At 36.2% G+C, this 21,255-nt stretch overlaps 2 protein-coding genes across 2 annotated transcripts in view; both read left to right on the top strand.

The window, feature by feature from the left end:
• The window catches only part of LOC132101738 (neuroserpin-like), a 16,260-nt gene extending 3,903 nt beyond the window's left edge, over positions 1 to 12,357 (top strand). The window contains exons 4-8 of the mRNA XM_059506917.1: positions 1,285 to 1,489; positions 1,607 to 1,716; positions 7,951 to 8,037; positions 8,865 to 8,954; positions 11,676 to 12,357. Coding sequence (XP_059362900.1) covers positions 1,285 to 1,489; positions 1,607 to 1,716; positions 7,951 to 8,037; positions 8,865 to 8,954; positions 11,676 to 11,749 — 566 coding nt within the window. The 3' untranslated portion in view covers positions 11,750 to 12,357. The remainder of the gene's footprint in view (positions 1 to 1,284; positions 1,490 to 1,606; positions 1,717 to 7,950; positions 8,038 to 8,864; positions 8,955 to 11,675) is intronic.
• Positions 12,358 to 13,418: 1,061 nt separating this feature from the next.
• Positions 13,419 to 18,463, top strand: LOC132101740 (uncharacterized). Its single transcript, XM_059506920.1, has 8 exons — positions 13,419 to 13,577; positions 14,867 to 14,993; positions 15,103 to 15,196; positions 15,287 to 15,414; positions 15,690 to 15,832; positions 16,524 to 16,721; positions 17,708 to 17,852; positions 18,061 to 18,463. Exons 1-7 carry the CDS (start codon positions 13,567 to 13,569, stop codon positions 17,817 to 17,819), a joined length of 813 nt encoding a protein of 270 aa, XP_059362903.1. The 5' UTR covers positions 13,419 to 13,566; the 3' UTR covers positions 17,820 to 17,852; positions 18,061 to 18,463.
• Positions 18,464 to 21,255: the final 2,792 nt, after the last annotated feature.

Genomic DNA, 21,255 nt, shown 5'->3' with positions numbered 1-21,255 from the left:
TTTTAAATTGTACTAATATTTCACAATATTAGTGTATTTACTGTGTTTTTGATCAAATAAATGATTTAGTCTTGGTGAGCATAAGAGACTTCTTTCACAAACAGTACTGTGTACAGTATATATAGTTTCTGCATGGCTCACTGCTGATTGGTTGGGCTGAGTCTTACAGATCCTGCAGAATAACTGCAGTGCGCTTGTCTCATCCATCTCTCTGACAAAACAGAGAAAGAGAAAGAGAGATGAAGGTAAATGTGGAGCAGGGAGACACTGAAGGAGTAAAAAAAGCAACAGCACAAACTGAGAGGGAAAACGCAAGAGTAGCGTCTGTGAAAGTGAGAAGATAGAGATACAGTACAGAGTCGCATTACTCAGAGACACAGAGCGATCTTTAACACTTGCATCAGTAGCTCTTCAAAACAGGAAAACATGCATTACATAAATGGAGGAGATTGACAATGGTGGAGTACAGAATCATAACTTTAAAACTTATGGCTAAATGTCATAATATGATAAGATAAGATCTTTCAGAACCAGATCCAGGGTTATTAGAGCTAACTAAAACTAAACAAACTAATAAATAAAAACAAAAAGAAACTAATAAAACAAATAAATGTTCAAAATAAAATAAGAAAAATCATTTCCAATGCAATATTTTTTTAACTTGATGTGCTAAAGGAACTTAACATTTAAATATAAAAAAATGACAAAAACACAAAACAAAATGACCAAAAATTAACATGAAAGCAGATATAATATAAAAAGAAAATCTAATTAAAAATATTATTTAAAAAAACAACAACAGTAATATAATAAGTCACACTAATTATGTTGTCCATTTCAGGTTTATTATTTTTAACTTAAACTAAAACCAGAAAAAAAAAAAGAAATAAGATGAATGTTAACTGAAATAAAATATTATAAGAATTACAACTAGTTGACAGGGCAACATTTCTTATTTCTTAGTTAGTTTTTTTTAGTTTTTTTAACTAAAAGCACTTAGACTAAATAACCTAAAAATAAGAAATAATACAAAATTATATAGACAAATTTAAATAAAGTAAAAATGACAAAAACACACAAACATAGAAATACTTTAAAATCAAAGTGAAAACAGAAAATATACAAATAATCGAATTCAAAAAATAAACAAAATCTCTGAGAATACACAACATTAATGAAACTAAAATAACACTGATCCACCTTCATCTTACTGAAGCCCTTTCCATCCTCTAAAAACACACAGTATAAAGTAATGGCTAACCTCGCCATGTTCTTCTTCCTCAGGAGAGTTCAGCGATGGCACCACAGAGGCAGGTGGAGTGTACCAGGTGCTGGAGATGCTCTATGAAGGTGAAGACATGAGTATGATGATGGTTCTGCCCCGTCAGGAGGTTCCTCTGGCCTCCCTGGAGCCCATCATCAAAGCCCAGCTGCTGGAGGAGTGGGCCAACAACGTCAAGAGGCAGAAGGTGGAGGTCTACCTGCCCAGGTGAGAAACACAGTGATTTCATTTCATTTATCAACACTTTTGATTTTAGATTTGATTCATGTAAACCTGTATTCTTGTTTCTGTATCACACTGACCTGATCATTTGGATATATTTAGGTTCAAGGTGGAACAAAAGATTGATCTGAGAGACACACTGCAGCAGCTGGGTATCAAGAACATCTTCACTAAAGATGCCGATCTGTCAGCCATGACAGCCGAGATGACAGGTAATCGATAAAACACACGCACTGACTTATGGGAGCGATCCATTATTCCACACACGCACACAGATGCTCAAGGACGGGATGTAACACACTTGTTCTGCCGGAAACCAGCCAGCATTGTGCTGGTGATTCTTTTTCAAGCACCACTCACATATTCTCCAGCATATGTACTAGTTACCATAGACTATATAATAATAATAATAATAATACTAATAAAAAATGTTTCTGTGTTGTGTGTGGTGAAAATGACAGTTTTGTTTTTATTTTTTAACAATCAAAAAATTTAGTAACTCAGTAACTCAGTTACCACATCGTAAAAGTAATTAGTTACTCAGCAAAGTAACTGTGACATTATTTTTTATGTTCTATAATGCTATTAAGTCCTATAACATCTTTAATATATAAGATGTTTATATTAACTGATTGAAGAATAAAAACACTATAAGAATTTTAGAAAATTTTGTATTTATTTGAACTTAATAGATTGCAGCCTGCCATATATGCGTAGAAATAAAACATATAAAAAATAAATATTGAAAATAAAATTCAAGTGCAAAATTAAGACAAACAAATTTAAACTTGGGTAAAAAAAAACAAAGGGAAACCTGGCCATTAGTGCAAATCTCTGTAACTGTATATTAGGCCTAAAGTTACTGCACAAGAAACAGAACACTAACCAACTCTTATGGTGTGTTCACACCTGACGCGAATAAAGCTTCTGGCGCGAGTGATTTCAATGTTAAGTCAATGCAAAGACGTGAATAGACAACCTCCGAAAATCAGCGAAACACATTCTTAAATAGATGCTGTCTTTATAAATAAACCGCATATTTGAGTTTAAAACAACTACATTCTCGCATGAAATGCTTTTAAAATTAAATTTATTTGCGCTATCGACGGTGGTTTGAACACAGCATTAAATATTCAGTTATATAACATGTTAGCATGTGAGGTGGTTCATAAGATTTGAGTTGCTTGAGTCAGACGTGGATAAAGTCTTTTTTCCTGGGCATACCGTGCAGATTACAGAAACATTCTCGCCTTTAATTCCCGGTACTTCCAGTTCGAGAACGCCATTGTCGCTGACGCCGTCTTGTGTTTAGTGGTCAGTGTTGCCAGATTGGAAATGCCCAAGTATCGTACCAGAAGTTCAAAATTATCGTATTTGGAAGAAAATTATCGTACACGAGTCAAAAGAGTTATTTATCTATTCTAAACCAACAACATTTTGACACGACCTGCAAATTAACACAATAGATAACAAGGCTTATTGTTGGACGGAAGCAGTGAGACAAAATACTATCCCATTATTTTCAGTGACTGTCTGCATCGCGGCGCATATTAAAACATATAAAAATGATTTTTAACACTTGCTTCGTCGCATCCAGTGAAGAAGGAATTTAGCTGTTTCTGCGTGGTGCAGTTAACTCCACATCTGAGCCGCTGTCATTGGAATCCTGCGTGTTGCCAGATGTTGAAGGGGTTCTTGCTGTCATGGACCGCAACTATTGCAGGGCACTCTCCTGCATTCTTAACACACCCTGAGGTGCACACGAACACATTTAGAGTGTCTGTAATGAGCCGATTTCGTGTATGAGTAAAGAAGTCCTATGACTGCAACTACCATCATTTAAATTTTCATAAAATTATGAAATTATCGTACATTACGGGATTTTTTTCATTATTGATCGTACATCGTACAGAGATAAAAATTATCGTACAAATACGATAATTATCGTACGTCTGGCAACACTGTTACGCCGCCTTCACACTGGCAGTTGAAATCAGCTCCGTAATACGCAATACGCCCCCAGTGGATGTCGTACACAACGGTGAAAAGTGTCGGAAGCCTCGGAACCGAGTAGAACAAAAATGGCGGAAAGGTTGGAAAGGCTGACAGCGCGACACCCTGAAATACTCCCTGAAATCCTCACCGTTGTTCAGACGCAGCTCACCCACCAGGCGGTGAAACTCCCCGTACTGATACCTCTCTGCCAGGTAGTATTTTACCCACATGGATCTCTTTTTTTTGCTTGCTTCTCCAGTATAGGAGAGCAACAGCAAGAGCATTGACAAGTCTACGATTAGCCATAATATAATTTTCTGGCTGTATGTGAATGAGCGGGAAAATGGCCATAACATTGAATTGTACAATATTTAAATATTTAATTATTTAATTGTATTAACTGCATAAATTACGTTATAAAATCATTAAAAGGAAAAAATGACATGACAACTTGTCGTTATAAAATCATTATTTATTTTATTAAAAGTTAAGAATTCAGGTTTGTTTATCAGTACCATAGCAACGCCAACTTCCGCTGGAATTGTCGGATAGGAACCGTCCGTAGCCTTCACAAGAGTTCAATTTTTTGAACGCATCCGGATGGCCAACGGACACGATTTTTTTCGCACCACACTCGTTCGCACCTGGTTCGGACCCATTCGCATGCGGTCTGCGAATCTCCATAGAAAATGAATGACTTCCGGTCGTTTCGCTGCCGTATCGGAGCTGATTTCAACTGCCAGTGTGAAGGCGGCGTTAGTGGTTGTCAGAGCGTGCAGTGAGACAGCGTGAGCAGGGCACCGCCCACCCAGCCAATCATCATCGGATTTGCAATGGTGTCAGGCAGCTGATGTGTAACCAAATTGTAGTAACGCGACACTTTACACGGCGTTGCAATCATAGACAGTAAAAGAAATGGACACGGCGACCCCATTGGATTCAACGGAGAAAAATGAAGTCAATTAGAAGCACGCACTTCCTGGGGGTCGGGCGTACTGCGCAGACTCAAAATGAGCTTGATGACGTAGATGTCACGTAAGCAACCTGTAAGTCTTCTAATCGCTGTGCCAAGAGAAATCTGAATCCCCCACCGGATCTTGCAATATTAAGGCAAGCGTGAACAGGAGCAAATTTTGGTAAGTATTCTGATTAATTATCTCCCTTGACTGTATGCCTCCACGTCCCCCTGATTGCCTCATAGACAGTAAAAGATTGCCTGCGAGCTTCTCCTTCTGTCCATACGGTAATCTTTCTATTGTGCGACAGAGAGTCGCTGGTTATGACGCAATCATTTGCCTATTTTTTACAAAAACTGCTTCTACGGGACCATAACGTAGCATACAAGGTAATGGAGCCTTTTATACATTTTCGTGTTTCTTTAGAAATAATTAACGGACAAATGGAGTCTTTAAACGCCTCAGATGTAAAGTTATTCGCTGTCAAAGTGACGCCAAAATGAATGGGAGTAAATGGAATGCTAACGGCAGGTGGGGGTCCGAGGGGTGGGCTGAGGGGGCTGGAGCCCCGAATGTTTTCAGTAAAGCCCCGAATGTTTTTATTACCACCATGACATCAATGAGTTTTCATGCCCAATAAAGTAATTTATATTAGAATTTAATTAAATAAATAAATATCTCTCGACTCTCACGTCTACAGTGTCTGTCAATTTACGTGTTGTCATTCACACCCGACAAAAACCGCCCACTGAGTCTAGTGCTTCTGACTGACATGTAAACTGGCCAACCATCGATGAGCGTCTGTACGATCCAGCCAATGAAATGAGATCTTTTGGAGGCAGGCGGTTTGTTGCCGTGTAGTTTTTTACTAGATCACTTTATTTGAAAATTAAAATGGATATTTCAAAATTCTTCAAAAACAAAAAAGGAAGTAAAACACCCCCAGCCAACACTTCAGGTATCTGTAACTTTTAATCATAGTATTATATTTCTTTTTCGGTTTTAAATTTTGTCTGATTTAACGTTACATTTTGAACATCTAACGTTAACAGTTAACGGTTTCGCAGCACAGTCTTTAGGACACACACACAGAGAGAGAGAGAGAGAGCGCGGTTATAATGTTTGGTTAGCACGGTCTGTGGCAGACTTTTCCTGTCAGGGCAACAATTTAATAAACAAGATAATAAAAAATACATATTTCGCAAAATAAATTGTTCCAAACAAAGCATGTTGTTGTGCTCTGCAGCAACACACATTTGCTTGAGTAAATGATTCACTGACCCATTCATAAACAAAAGTTGCTTACTTTTTTTCTGAATGAATCATCCGTTTCAAACGAATCCATTGATTAAATGACTGACCGACTCACTCATTAAGGCAGTGGCATGCCGCCACCTAGTGGCAAAGTACCATTCTAATTTTTTCATCATTTCATATTTCTGTATTCCAAATTTTATATTTGATACATTAGCCTCATAAGATTATTTATGCAATTTGGAAGTGCTGTGTAAATACTCCTTCAAAAATATAAGTGTATAGAGCCCTGCATTTATAATTATACTTGGCTTTAAGTGTTTGTGTGTGTATTATGTATGTGAGTGAATGTATAACGTAAGAATAAGGTAGACTATAAAATGTAATATGTGCAGGAAGAATGGGTGAAGTTTTTTTTTGATTCTTTATTCACCTTTTTTTAATCTATTCTCACAAAAATCATGCCATTAAGTGAAGACTATTAAAACAATAATAGAGCTGAGCTTACCATGTCTTAGATGAGTCAGCAAGGAAAGAAGAGGCTTTAAAAGGTGAAAGGGATGATCTAGAAACACTGCAGACAGGCCCAAAACACGTGAAGCTTCAGCAGTATCCCTTTACCCAATTTGGAAAACAGCAGAGAGCTTTTAATAAGAATTGGCTAGATGCATTTCAGTGGCTTGAGTATTTCGTATCCAGAAATTCTGCATTCTGCTTTTCTTGTCGTCTCTTTGGCAAGCATCATATCCGAAACAGCAAAGACACATTAACAAGTGCTTTAGAATCATTCAGAGAGCATAAACAAAGTAGCCTTCATAAGGCTTCCATGACATGCTGGAACAGCTACAAAACAACTGAAACACAGATATTATATCTTTGTAGAGTAAGAGTATGCCAGTGCACTGCTTAATGTTTGCTTCTTATCCCTGTTCTACCAGGACGAGTGTAGCCAGTCAGGCTTGATTGGAAAAGAAAAGAAAACTGAGAGACAGAGACAAAAAAAAAAGTGAGATAGAGACACATCATCAGCATATGTGTCAAGATACAAGGGATAAACTTTAAATAAAATGTTTAAAAAAAATGTTTAGTTTTTTTTTTTAGTTTTGTTTGTTTTTGTATATTTTAAACAAGGTAAATCTTTCTGATTTATTAAAATAAAAAGTCACATACATGGATTTTTCTGGGCTAAGCCCCAGATCTCCACTCACCCTAGAACCGCCCCTGGGGAAAAGTAATTAATTAGATTACTCCGTTACTGAAAATTTAACTCCCTTTTACTCCCAACACTGTATCTTACTGTCAGTTTTGAGAGTCCGTGTAGAAATGTGATACCATTTCCTATATATTTTTTTAAATATTAATATTTTAAACCAAAAGGTCATATAAAACAAAGATTTACTGTGACTTCAACACCACCTAGATATTTTAAACACACCAAATATAGTAATATTAATAAAAAAAAAAAAAACATTTAAAAGACTTTAAAACACTGAAATACCTTTCTGACAAGTTTTCAATATTATTTTATTGATTTTTCTTGTTCAATTTATTGTTTTATTTGACACATTTCAATGTTTAATGTTATTATTTATTATTTTATTATTGTTTAACTTTTTTTCTATTTTTGTATTAAATATGCCTATTAGGGCTGCACAACTAATAAAATTTCTAATTACAATTATGGATGCCACAGTTACGTAATCGTTCAAATCGCGTATTAATCATTCAAAGACCACTTATGTTATTCTGCATGCTGCAGATGCATAGTTTTTTTCTTTCTACATGTTATCTTACGTGTTTTTCCCATTACTTTAATTTATTTTTAGTATAACATTATAATACCATTCATATTTTTACTTTTTTATCATTTAAAAAAAAAAAACAATTTGATGTATATATTTGATATTTGAGGCTTAATACTATAGAAAAGCATAGTTTATTTTCATTCAAAAATACTGCATGCAGTTGCATCAAACTATGATGTATTCATCATTCAGTGTAAATTGTGATATTCGTAATTAATACTCACAGTTACAGTTTCAAGGGAATAATCGACAATTATGATTTTGTCATAAATGTGCAGCCCTAATGCCTGTAAAACTGTACTCTGTGAATGAGCTCAGCTGTATGTTCATTATACTCTGCTCTGCATCACTGATTACACCAGCTCATGAATAAATGGAAATAACTTGTTAAGCTTATTCAGTCTTGTTTTCATTTACATTTTCTGCTTGTCTACAGACGGACAGGATCTGTTTATCGGTAAGGCTGTGCAGAAGGCTTACCTGGAGGTGACGGAGGAAGGGGCTGAGGGGGCGGCAGGATCAGGTGACCTTTATCTCTATTTTACTTTAATAACATTATGGATTTAATATTCTCACTCTGTCCGCCTCCACACTTCAATCAACATTTGCATTTCGAATTAAAATGTAGTCTTTCCAAGCCCTGTTTATCAGTTACACAGTTTTACCATTTGTGGTCCTTTACTTTTCTCCCTGTCCTTCTTTTTTCTGTCTGTTTTCGAAGCGCCTTCACTGCAGTAAATTGCTTTGTGTACAGTATCTTGTAAATTCATACATACTAAAGCGCCCCCTACTGCTCAACATGTGTTTTTTTAATTAAGGTTTATGAAAAGCTGACTTGAGTCATCACATAGTGTTGGTTAAATCCTTTTAGTATTTGTTTTCAGCTCTGCATTGACATAAAAAATGAATAAAAAGGTGCGAGATTATGAAAATAAATTATAAATATCCCAAGCCAATTTCTTAGAGGTGTAATCTTTGTATTCACGCTGGATACATGTTACGTTTGGATCATTTTCGGATCAAATTAATTACTAAATTAGTGTACCTATTTATATATTCTATATTATAAATAGTATTATTATTAAGCGTCATTTTGAAGATCATATAAATGAATACAGAATGCCTTTAGTAGCTGAAATTCTCATGTGCTCTGTTGGGTGTGGAGAAATTTCCGATTTTTAATTAAATAAAAAACATTTTCAATTATCTTAAGCCTAACAAAAATAGCACAATTCATTTTAATTAAAAAATGTAAAACTTTTTTATTATAAAGAAGCAAAAAATGAAAAAGTACATTGACATAATTGTCTTTTTGCACTGCATATCTCACTATTGTTTGCCCTTCTACAGGTATGATTGCATTGACGAGGACACTGGTGCTGTACCCACAGGTCATGGCTGACCACCCCTTCTTCTTCGTCATCAGAAACAGAAAAACAGGTACATGTGCATGCCTTCTTCAAAAACCTATATATACTCTACTGTTCAAACGTTTGGGGTCGGTAGGATAAGTCAAAGTCAAAGTCAAAGTCACCTTTATTTATATAGCGCTTTAAACAAAATACATTGCGTCAAAGCAACTGAACAACATTCATTAGGAAAACAGTGTCAATAATGCAAAATGATAGTTAAAGGCAGTTCATCATTGGATTCAGTTATGTCATCTCTGTTCAGTTAAATAGTGTCTGTGCATTTATTTGCAATCAAGTCAACGATATCGCTGTAGATGAAGTGTCCCCAACTAAGCAAGCCAGAGGCGACAGCGGCAAGGAACCGAAACTCCATCGGTGACAGAATGGAGAAAAAAAACCTTGTGAGAAACCAGGCTCAGTTGGGGGGCCAGTTCTCCTCTGACCAGACGAAACCAGTAGTTCAATTCCAGGCTGCAGCAAAGTCAGATTGTGCAGAAGAATCATCTATTTCCTGTGGTCTTGTCCTGGTGCTCCTCTGAGACAAGGTCTTTACAGGGGATCTGTATCTGGGGCTCTAGTTGTCCTGGTCTCCACTGTCTTTCAGGGATATAGAGGTCCTTTCTAGGTGCTGATCCTCCATCTGGTCTGGATACGTACTGGATCCGGGTGACTGCAGTGACCCTCTGATCTGGATACAGACTGGATCTGGTGGCCACGGTGACCTCGGAACAAGAGAGAAACAGACAAATATTAGCGTAGATGCCATTCTTCTAATGATGTAGCAAGTACATAGGGTGTTATGGGAAGTGTTTCCGGTTCCGGTTTACCTAATTAATGCAGCCTAAAAATCCTTTAACGGATTTGGATAATAAAAGCATATTAGTATGTTATGTGTATGCCAGGTTAAAGAGATGGGTCTTTAATCTAGATTTAAACTGCAAGAGTGTGTCTGCCTCTCGAACAATGTTAGGTAGGTTATTCCAGAGTTTAGGCGCCAAATAGGAAAAAGATCTGCCGCCCGCAGTTGATTTCGATATTCTAGGTATTATCAAATTGCCTGAGTTTTGAGAATGTAGCGGCCGTAGAGGATTATAATGTAAAAGGAGCTCATTCAAATACTGAGGTGCTAAACCATTCAGGGCTTTTTAAGTAATAAGCAATATTTTAAAATCTATACGATGTTTGATAGGGAGCCAGTGCAGTGTTGACAGGACCGGGCTAATATGGTCATACTTCCTGGTTCTTGTAAGAACTCTTGCTGCTGCATTTTGGACTAGCTGTAGTTTGTTTACTAAGCGTGCAGAACAACCACCCAATAAAGCATTACAATAATCTAACCTTGAGGTCATAAATGCATGGATTAACATTTCTGCATTTGACATTGAGAGCATAGGCCGTAATTTAGATATATTTTTGAGATGGAAAAATGCAGTTTTACAAATGCTAGAAACGTGGCTTTCTAAGGAAAGATTGCGATCAAATAGCACACCTATGTTCCTAACTGATGACGAAGAATTGACAGAGCAGCCATCAAGTCTTAGACAGTGTTCTAGGTTATTACAAGCAGAGTTTTTAGGTCCTATAATTAACACCTCTGTTTTTTCAGAATTTAGCAGTAAAAAATTACTCGTCATCCAGTTTTTTATATCGACTATGCAATCCATTAGTTTTTCAAATTGGTGTGTTTCACCGGGCTGCGAAGAAATATAGAGCTGAGTATCATCAGCATAACAGTAAGCTAACACCATGTTTCCTGATGATATCTCCCAAGGGTAACATATAAAGCGTGAAGAGTAGCGGCCCTAGTACTGAGCCTTGAGGTACTCCATACTGCACTTGTGATCGATAGGATACATCTTCATTCACTGCTACGAACTGATGGCGGTCATATAAGTACGATTTAAACCATGCTAATGCACTTCCACTGATGCCAACAAAGTGTTCAAGTCTATGCAAAAGAATGTTGTGGTCAATTGTGTCAAACACAGCACTAAGATCCAATAAAACTAATAGAGAGATACACCCACGATCAGATGATAAGAGCAGATCATTTGTAACTCTAAGAAGAGCAGTCTCAGTACTATGATACGGTCTAAATCCTGACTGGAAATCCTCACATATACCATTTTTCTCTAAGAAGGAATATAATTGAGAGGATAAGTCTCTTATGCTCACCAAACCTGCAATTATTTAATCAAAAGTATTGTAAGAACAGTAATATTGTGATATAATATTTTTAAAAACATAAAAGATTTTTTATTTTAATATATATTTTAAAATGTAATTTATTTCTGTAATGCAAAGCTGATTTTCCAGCATCATTCCTCCAGTCTTCAGTGTCACTGAAGAAATCATTCTAATATGCTGATTTGCTGCTCAAGAAACAACTCTTATTATTATCAATGTTGAATACAGTTAATATTTTTTTGTTGAAACTTTGATATACTTTTTCAGTTTCAAAATTACTCAGTTTATTAAACATTATAAATGTTGTCACTGTCACTTTTGATCATTTTAATGCTTCCTTGCTAAATAAAATAATTATAAATAAAAGCAAAGTAATTTATTTGAAAAAATTATACAAAATCTTACTGACCTCACATAATTAAAAACATGTTTTACACAAAACATATTTTAATAATGTGTGTTATTTTGATATTTGTTCTGGGAATGTATAAGATTGGATGTTATACATTATATTGTTATATATATATATAATTTTTTATTTTTATTTTTTTTTTTCTCATAGGATCCATCCTCTTCATGGGCAGAGTTATGAATCCTGAAGTCATCGAGCCCTTCGACAACAACTTTGACATGTAAACGCCCAGCATTCACAATGTGACACTCAACCGAGTTAACGCTTATTTTCAACATCATCACGGAAAGCAAGCTCATTACGTCGCCATGGTTTTCTAAACACACGAGAAAATATTATATAAACGGGATATTTATATGATAAAAGTGATTGTGTTTTGATACTCGTAAGCTTTAACTGCTCCAGGAAGTACAGAGCTGTAAATATTAAAAGTCTCTGCAACCCCTTCATTCACGTTCGATCACGTCTTATTCCACACCAGCATCATTCGTTCCTGTATTCCTTCTCTTGTATATTTGCTATTGTGTTCTGTAGAAAAAACATTGATATTTATTGCAAGAATGTGAGCACTTCTCTATATCACTTAATGTGTTTTGATTTCTTTTCCCTCTGTTTTTGGTTTGGAACATGGCTGAAGTACTGCTGACATAATAATATGCCTTATTATATAAATATGAGTTTTTGATTTGATGAAAGGTTGCGAATGTACAGGTAGTGAAGAGCTGTTGCCATGGAGACTCAGGCGAACCGGTGGAGACTGCTTTTGAGTATAAGTGATGAAAAAAATACCAGCTGTATTCTCTATTTCAGAATTAAAGATGAATGTCTTCAACTTGTCGCCTTGTGCTTAATTTTAGAGTTGATGCAAAATATAGATACAGAAAAAGCCTCTGTGCTGTTTACACACTGTCAGCACACAGTTTTGATGTCCAAAATAACCTCTATTGAAAACTATAACTATCCACCTCAAAGACTGAGAATAATTTATTAATTTACTGATGCACTTGATTATAAGTTTTATTTTATTTATTTTTTTGTTATTATTATTGTTAAAGGAAAAATGCACATTGAGTCAGGTTGGTAATATTCATAACATGTCGGGTGTGCTGTTTTGCATGGTAAATGTCAGTCAGATTATATTTGTCCTTTGCCTAAGCATGAGAAGACGCTCAAAGCAGTGTTCAAACTGAGCAGAATGCCTATGATAAGACCAGCTGGGTTTCATCTCTACTGAAACTAGTTGATGTTTTATCAAATGAGAGATGCTTGCAGTAAAATGCTTATAATAACTATAAGTGTGCTGCTAAGATAAGACTCAAAGTATGATGAAGACCATCTGTTTTTGTGAAGTCCAAGCACAATCTGCTGTGATTGATCTTAACCTGTGGAGACAGATAGGCTACAGTAAACTTAGGCAAATAAATGAATAAAAAAAAGTTGGTTTGGCCTTTTCTGCATATATGCTTCTTAATATGCTCAATGTTGTAAACGAATCGGTTTATTGAACAATTAAATGATTCACACAAAAAGGTAAATTCGCCACCGACAGGCACATCCATGTAATTTGCAAATAGACTCGATGTTTTATTTTATTTTAGTTTTTATTTATTTGGTTTGACTGATTGTAATAGCATGTCCTATATGAATTCAGGTTTTGAGTTTTGCTTTTACTGAAAGAGTAGCCTAATGTACATTCTTATTTATAATTGAATCATTCGTTCATTCACTTCAGATCATTTAAAAGGTCCTGGCCTACAATTACTAGAAGCTATACAGCATAGAAGGAGTACATCTGTGTATTAACATTTCACAGCTATATTGCATTTTCCAAAAGTCACTGAAGTGCAACCTTAGCCACACTGATGCCCTGACTGACCTCCGTGTGCAGATCCTCGCGCATGCTCAGAGCTCACAGTCACTGACCTGTCGCACTTCAGCACACTGTTCATCCAGCATCAATGGGAAACCGCACTGCATTCCTTGTAAACAACTCACTTCTCTGCGTGTCAAATGCCAAAGGGATCTGTCAAAACCAACGGATATGTCCGAAAGGTAGGAAAAGTTTTGAAAAATATCTCTTAATATGGAGCACATTTAATGTTTTATTTCTTAACACTTGTCTGGAACCGATAAGAAACGCGTAGCCGACTCATATGGCTTTTAATTTCAATTTCTCTGCTTTAATAATTTTTAGAAGACTGTTGATATGCTTTTCTGCATAATTTATGGGAAATGCCACTGGCAAATGCAGATCGACCTTTACGTCTAATTAATTAATGGATTAAAAAATAAATTATTATGATATTGCCACAATTATAAACACATTATATAAACGATTGCCGTGTTACAACTGTTATATGTTATTGTAAATACTTTGTAAAATAGTGTACATTTACAGGCAGCAGTTTCACATGACTTCTAGATCATCAATAGCCATTAACAGCGTTAAGATGTGAGCTGAAACTCTAAAATGTTCTGATATATTGTGCTCGGGTGTCGTGGGTGGCTTTAATCTGGATCAGGGTGCATAGTTCACGGTAATCTACACCAGAACCTCAGCCCAGCGGATGTAAGGACGCGCAGGCTCTCGTTACACACAGGCTGTGTCTCAAAACCTGCTGAGCGCCCTACATAGGCAGCACAGCGGGGCAGCCTATGTGCGTGCAACATATGATTAATATCTTTAATTTCATGTAATATGTTACACTCTCCCTTCTAGATAGTCGACTCACTAGGCTTTGAGATACAAACAAGGACCTGTCTCTATTTGTGCAAATGTTTTGTATTTAAATATTTGTATTTAGACTTTTTGGTTACACTCCATTATAAATGAACATTCACTAATAGCTAGAAATATACTGAAACTGTGATTAAAATACTTATTTCAGACTGTGATCTCCGTAAAAGTGATAGTTCACCCAATAATGAAAATAAGCCCATGATTTACTAGGCGTGTCTGACATTCCTCTTTCAGGCGAACACAATCGCAGTTATATTAAAAACTGTCCTGGCTCTTCTGAGCTGTATAATGGCAGTGAATAGTGCCCGTTTTTGTAGCTGTTTTTTATTAGCACACCAGAGGCGTGTGGAGTAGCTTTATTATGGATGGATGCCCTTTTTTCAACTTCAAAAACAGGGGCACCATTCACTGCAATTATACAGCTTGGAAGAGCAAGGACAATTTTTAATACAACTATGATTGTCTTTGTCTAAATGAGGAATGTCAGACATGCCTAGGATACCCTGAATGTAAGTAAATCATGGGCTATTTTTAATTTTTGGGTGGACTTTCCCTTTAAGCATTAGACCTGTGTAATGTTTGTTAATGGCTCTCGCTCTAGTTCCTCTGGAGTGAACACCAGCAGTGAAAGTTTTCCCAAGTCTCACTCGCACTACTCTGAGTTAAGCGACACACACACTCCTTTCTCTGTGGAACTGACTCCAGACTCTGGCATTGTTGCCACTCCAGTAAGTCAATTCAAACTCAGTATAATTGCGAAACGCCATGTGTGGTTTGATTGACAGCTCACGTGTCTATATGAACACTGAATGCTGTCATTGTGTTTGTTCCATGCAGTTGCCATCCAGCCGCTTCAGGTTTGCCTCGTGGCACTGGCTAGAGGAGCATGATGTGCGTGGAGACCAGCTCGCCTGCCCCAGGGTCAGAGAGGGTAAGAGGTCATTCAGGGTCACCCTTCTTTTAGATGTTTTTTCAGTGTTACCATAATACAATCACAGAAAACACATCAACCATCAAACAGGGCCTGCTGAAGACCAGCTGTCCCTTAACAGTGAAGACATATTTCTCAGAGGAGGCAGAAGGAAGAGGAGGGAGGATGAAGGACAGAAATGGGAAGAGAGACTCCAGGAGAACTGGGAGAACTGTGTGGTGAGACATCTAGCTATCTATCTATCTTTAAAGTAATTAATACTTTTTATTCAGCAAGGATCAAACTGATCAAGTGTGACAGTAAAGGCATTTACAAAAGAGTGTAAGAGTGCAAAAGAGTCAAATGCTGTACTTTTTATTCTTCAAAATTCCTGTTTTTACTGTATTATTTAACAAATAAATGAAGACTTGGTGAGCTTGAAATCTCGAAATCTGTCTAGCGTTCAGCTGGTTATCTTCGTATTGCGTTTACGGTTCTTTCTCTGTGACCCCAGGTGCTGAACTTGTCTTATCAGAACCTAGGAGATCCATACCAGCTGGAGAACTTCATCCGCATCCTGAGGAGACTGATCCGGGTGGAGCGTCTGCAGCTGGTGGATAACGCACTGAGAGATCTCAGCTCTGTCAGACTGCCAAGGTACCAAACTAACCTCTACACTACAACAACTGAACGTTTGAGTGCACGTGAACATCATTCTGAATGCTGCTGACACTTTAAGTGAGTTTAGATGGACATCTGTGATCTGTGTGGACCTTATAACACAAACTCCCTCTTGATCTTTCCATGGAAGCTGTCCTATTATATTGCATTGGTTGTTTTGTAACAGTATGTGTATGGCTGTGTAAAAATACATGTAGTGCAACTTTAGCTGCATGCTGTAATCTCATATGACAAGTTTATTTTACAGTAAGAAGGAAGCTGTTAATAATGTATTAGCATCAACGCTCAGCATTAAAAAGAGCCTTAATCACATTATTTTATTTGGATATGGGTCTTACTTATTGATGGTTCAGTTTGCATTGCAAATTTTCTAATAATATGTAAATGTAATTCTGGAAAAACAGTTTAATTGTTTAATTATTTAATTGTCCTTCAGATATTCTGGAATGTTGTACTTTTTTCTTTCAAAAACTAAACAAAAAATATATATATTTTTCTTAGTAAATTGCAGTGGCTATTTGGACACTAGATAATTAGACATTAATCCTGCTTGCTTTACTGTTTTGTCATCTCTAGTATAATGACAATGATACAATCTGTGTATATGAGATAGAGCATTGTGACATATTACTAGCAAAACTTGATTGAGAATGTGCATTTGCTATAGATGTAAAATCCTGAATCTTCACCGGAACAACTTGATGTCCATTCGTCAGCTGCCAAAGGTTCCTGAGATCCAGCACTTGTGCCTGTCTGAAAACAGTATTTCCTCTCTGAGCGAACTGTCCCTCCTGAGGAGCATGCCGCTCCGATCTCTGACCCTCAAACGCAACCCCTGCCAGTTTCTGGAGGACTACCGCTCACGGTGAGACGAATACACAGCTAAAAGATGTTTCTTCAAGTTATGTCCTTGTTAAAAAGAAGTATGTGTCAGCATGCTTTTGAAAAGACTAACTTTTATTACAGAAATATTTTTTTTAAATAACAAACTTAAGAGTGAACTGAATGTGATGCTTTCAGACACTTGACTGCATGTTATTAGCAATTAAAATAAAATATAAAATTTACATTTATTTTAAATGTACAAAATAGAGGAACTAAAGCGTGTTTGGACCCCTTTAAATACATCATTCTGTGTAATTTCTTCTGATGTGTTATGCTGTTCCAAACCTGTATGAATTTTCTTCTGTTGAACACAAAATAAGATGTTTTGAAAATTTGCTGCTGGTAGCCATTGACTTCCATAGTACTTTGTTCCATAAAATGGAGACCAATGGCTGCCAGTAATTATTTATCGACAGTATCAGAATATCTTTTATGTTTCACAGGTTGGGAACAGCTTGAGGGTGAGTGCATGGTGACAGAATTTTCATTTTTGGGTAAACTTTGTTTTTATGTTTGTAAAGAAACATAGCCATGGAAGTCTTCTTTACGTACAATTAAATTGCTTTTTATTGAATTCATATTATATTATCTGCTAGTAGATTTTTTTACATATACTTTTATGATTTGAAGTGCACTACATGTGCGCATTCAAAGCAGTTGAGTGCATTTTTTCACGAGAGTATATAGAAGACCACCACTGAGCTTTTAATAACTTGCTGTCAAAAAGCAGATTGACTAAAACTAATCAGCTAATTACAGCTTTTAATTAATCTAAAAAGCCATACAGCGTCTGTCTCCAAAATCACATTATGTCCCAAGTTAATAGCTATGGCAGAAGATAATATCATAATTTACTAAAAAACAGCTGACCTAAAATGTAATAGATCTTTCCAAGGGTTCAAAGAGAGCCAAGAGAATCATTTCTAAGTCTGTCTAATCTAACCTTGAGATTCGTTTCCTCTGCAGCGTGTTCTCTTGTTTGCCAAAACTCCAAGTTCTGGATGGCATCCCAAAGCTACTGGAAGATTCCGTGCCTACCTCTTCACCAGCAGCGTCCAGATTCTGTACCATTCTCTGATGTTGAAACAGCTGAACCTGAAGCCAAGATCCAGTGTACTGTACTGTCAGAGTGAACCGAAAGCTCCATAAATGCACTTGTATAATAGTTGTGTTCAAAACATATTTATATGACTTATTAAAGCTATTTTTGTACCTTTACTTCACATTTCATGTATTCAAAATAAACCTGCATTGACTTCAGACAGCAGCAGCCAAGATTACTTTACCAAGATTAGACTATTTATCAAACATTTTAACAGCTACTCAGAAAAAATGGATCGTAGGCATCTGTTCGTGCTGCGTGTAATTCAGACTATTTGGTTGCTCAATGACCAGCCAACCCTTTGTTCGGTTCACACTTTGTCCTGAGGACTGTTTTGACAGACAAGTCTGTTCTTGGGTGGTATCACCTGATGCCCGCCTGACAGTGTGTGAAGAAGAAGAAGCACAGAGATTAAATCAGATACAGTCATGTGACATTGTTAGCAGCAGATAACTGATGATGTCACAGCACCTGTTGGCTAAGCATTTCATGTTCTCATGGACTGAACCGTAGAAACAATATCTTAGATTGAAATTAAAACTGTAACAGTGGTTGGGTTTGGAAAAAATTGCCCTTGTTTTGTACATCATTGTGGGTCATTCTAAAACTCTTAGCGTGAAAAATGCATTAAAACAGTGTTTTTAAAAGGCCAAACTCAGTAAACATTATTAATAAAGCATACTATGTACAGACAAGCAGATGAGCCAGAATGCAAAGGATATGTGTGTAATTACACGTTAAGGAAAACACTTAACATGGCTTAATGATTTATTAATTATGGTTTATTAATAATGCTTAAGTTTGGTATTTTAAAAACACTGTTTTAATGCTATAAGCCACGTTAAGCATTTTCCTTATTACTGTTTTTCATGGGAGGAAAACACTTAATGCGTAATTAAACACATTTCATTCATATTATGGGCTCATACCTGCCTGTCTGTACATAGTATGATTTATTATTAATGTTTATTGAGTTTGGCATTTTTAAAAACGTTTTTTTATGCTTTTTATGCATTTAACATTTTAATGCATAAAGCCACGTTAAGTGTTTTCCTTATGGGAAGGGGCACATGATTTCATGGGGTGTTCAGGGGGCCCACAAACAATAGCGCCTCTGCTTATGGGGGAAAAACGCTTATGGTAAATGCATAGCATTCATTCTAAATTCACCTGCTTGTCTGTACATAGTATACTTTAATAATAATGTGTTTAATAATAATAATAATGAGTTTGGTCATCTAAAAACTGTTTTAATGCATCAAGTAACATTAAGCGTTTTCCTTAAAACGGTGTTCAGCTTTGTTAACGGCTTTATACTGAGTTTGGTCCTTAAAAAACAACGTTTTGTGTTATGTGTATAGGCTATACCAGTTTTTTACAAATGTACTATTTTTATAGCTTTTATTTAAGTTTACCAGTCGCAGCCTCTAGCACAAATAAACCATGCATAGCAAAGAACTTATACTGACCTACATTTCTGAAGAAAATGTGAGTGGTTCTTGCAGTGGAAAAACTCGGCCCTCGGTTTCTAAGGTGTTTCTAGGCGGTTGCTATGTTGTTCTGAGTGGTTGCTAGGGAGCTGCTAGGCAGTTGCTATGGTGTTGCTAAGGTGTTCTGGATGGTTGCTAGGATATCACGTATTGTCCAGTCCAGAGCCGTCGAGAAAACGGTTGAATCGAGTCAATATCAGACTATGTCTTGGTCATACATACTAGTTTTTTTATTTTTATCAGATATAATAAGAGCCCAAGTCATGTGTACAATGTGTACAAGTCCGTGTGAACCAAAAGTTGCCGACTTTATTTCAGTGTTTACAAACGTTAAAAAAAGGAACAAGGGAAGTTATATTTTCATGGCTTGTCTGTGGCGGCAACCACTAGCGCAATTAAAGTTTTGCAAATATCTGCAATATGTCTATAGAACGTTCCATATCAAAAATCGAACAGATGTCTTTGATGTTTATGATTTAGAATGTATGTAAAACTGACATCTTACAGACGATTGTCAGATGTTTGTACACAGCGGATGTTTTACAGATCAAGCGATCTTTAACAGACATCTTGAGGCGTACTTGTGCTATCTGGGACGCAATGAGTGCGACTTAAGCCTTGATCGACTGCAATACGTTAAGGCAATAAAAAAATCCTTGAAGAAAACCCTCTTGAAAGAATCTTTATAATTGACGCACTGGCTATAACCACCGCATATGTTAACGGCTTTATACACATTCAGTAGCCGACCCGCCATCGTCCAGTCACAGTGAAGTTCAGCTCGTCCTTTCAGCGGCGATCACTAATTCATATGCGCTTCAGTGTTTTGTTTTAATTTTGGTGTCAATTTCAGCGCCGCTTAAACCCGAGTTGAGGAGAAGGAGAACAGAGAAACAAGAGAGCAGACAAAATTATTATACAGTTTATTAAATCTCTGAAGCGGCCTCGTTTGTCAACAGCAGAACCACGCTTCCCTACAGAGAGCATTTTTTGCAGCGTTTCCAAAAGGACTTTTAACAGCGCGCGCATATATATATATATATATATATATATTTATATTAGTGCTGTCTAACGATTAATTGTAATCGTTTTTTTAACATGTGTGCACTGTGTATACTTCTCTATAAATAAATACACACAGGCATATACATATAATAAAAAAGTATATTTCTATTTAAAATAATTATATAGATTATAAATTATATAAATGTAAACGTTAATACATCTAAATATTTTCAAAATATATAGTTATATATGCATTTCTATATACATAAATATACACGTACACACATATATTATATAAACTCATTTTGGATACAATAAATCTTGATTAATCGCTTGACAGCACTTGTGTGTGTGTGTGTGTGTGTGTGTGTATATATATATATATATATATATATATATAAATAATCAATAAAAGCAGAGGATACAGAGAGGTATCGGTACATAAAATACAACATATATCCAGTTTTTGTACTTTTTATGATTGATGGGAGGCAGAAAACCATGTTTGGGATGATCTCAGTTTTTGTTGGACTATTTCATCTTAAGCTCTCATTCTTCTGACTGAAGAACTGCAGAGCTGCAGTCTGAATCTAAACGGTCCCTGTGTGTCATTTACCGCAGCTTCTCATCAGTCTTCAGGAACTGCAGGATGAAAGCAGTGTTATTTTGCTTTGGGTTCATTTTTAAATTTATGTCAGACTAAGAGATTTTTCCTCTCTGCTCAAGGTCACCAAACATCAAAACATCAGTGTGCCCGCCAGCCTTTATGCAAGATTAAAAGAGGATGAGCATTAAATCCTTCAAATAACATTTTATTCCGCTCACATTACCCTTATCAACAAAACCGCACACAAAGTTACATTTGACTTTCTTTTACGAAACTTGAAACTTGGCTATGTTTCTTGAATCTATAAACA

Source organism: Carassius carassius, chromosome 23 (assembly GCF_963082965.1).
Source record: "Carassius carassius chromosome 23, fCarCar2.1, whole genome shotgun sequence".
Classification (NCBI taxonomy): domain Eukaryota; kingdom Metazoa; phylum Chordata; class Actinopteri; order Cypriniformes; family Cyprinidae; genus Carassius; species Carassius carassius.
Note: the sequence above shows the minus strand (reverse complement) of the source record. Positions and strands in the feature narration are given on the sequence as shown.

What these genes read in the sequence shown, in the direction of transcription:
- LOC132101740 (XM_059506920.1), top strand. An exon ending in CTGGCATTGTTGCCACTCCA is followed by an intron (nt 14,994 to 15,102) that starts GTAAGTCAATTC and finishes TGTTCCATGCAG; the next exon opens with TTGCCATCCAGCCGCTTCAG. An exon ending in AGCTCTGTCAGACTGCCAAG is followed by an intron (nt 15,833 to 16,523) that starts GTACCAAACTAA and finishes CATTTGCTATAG; the next exon opens with ATGTAAAATCCTGAATCTTC.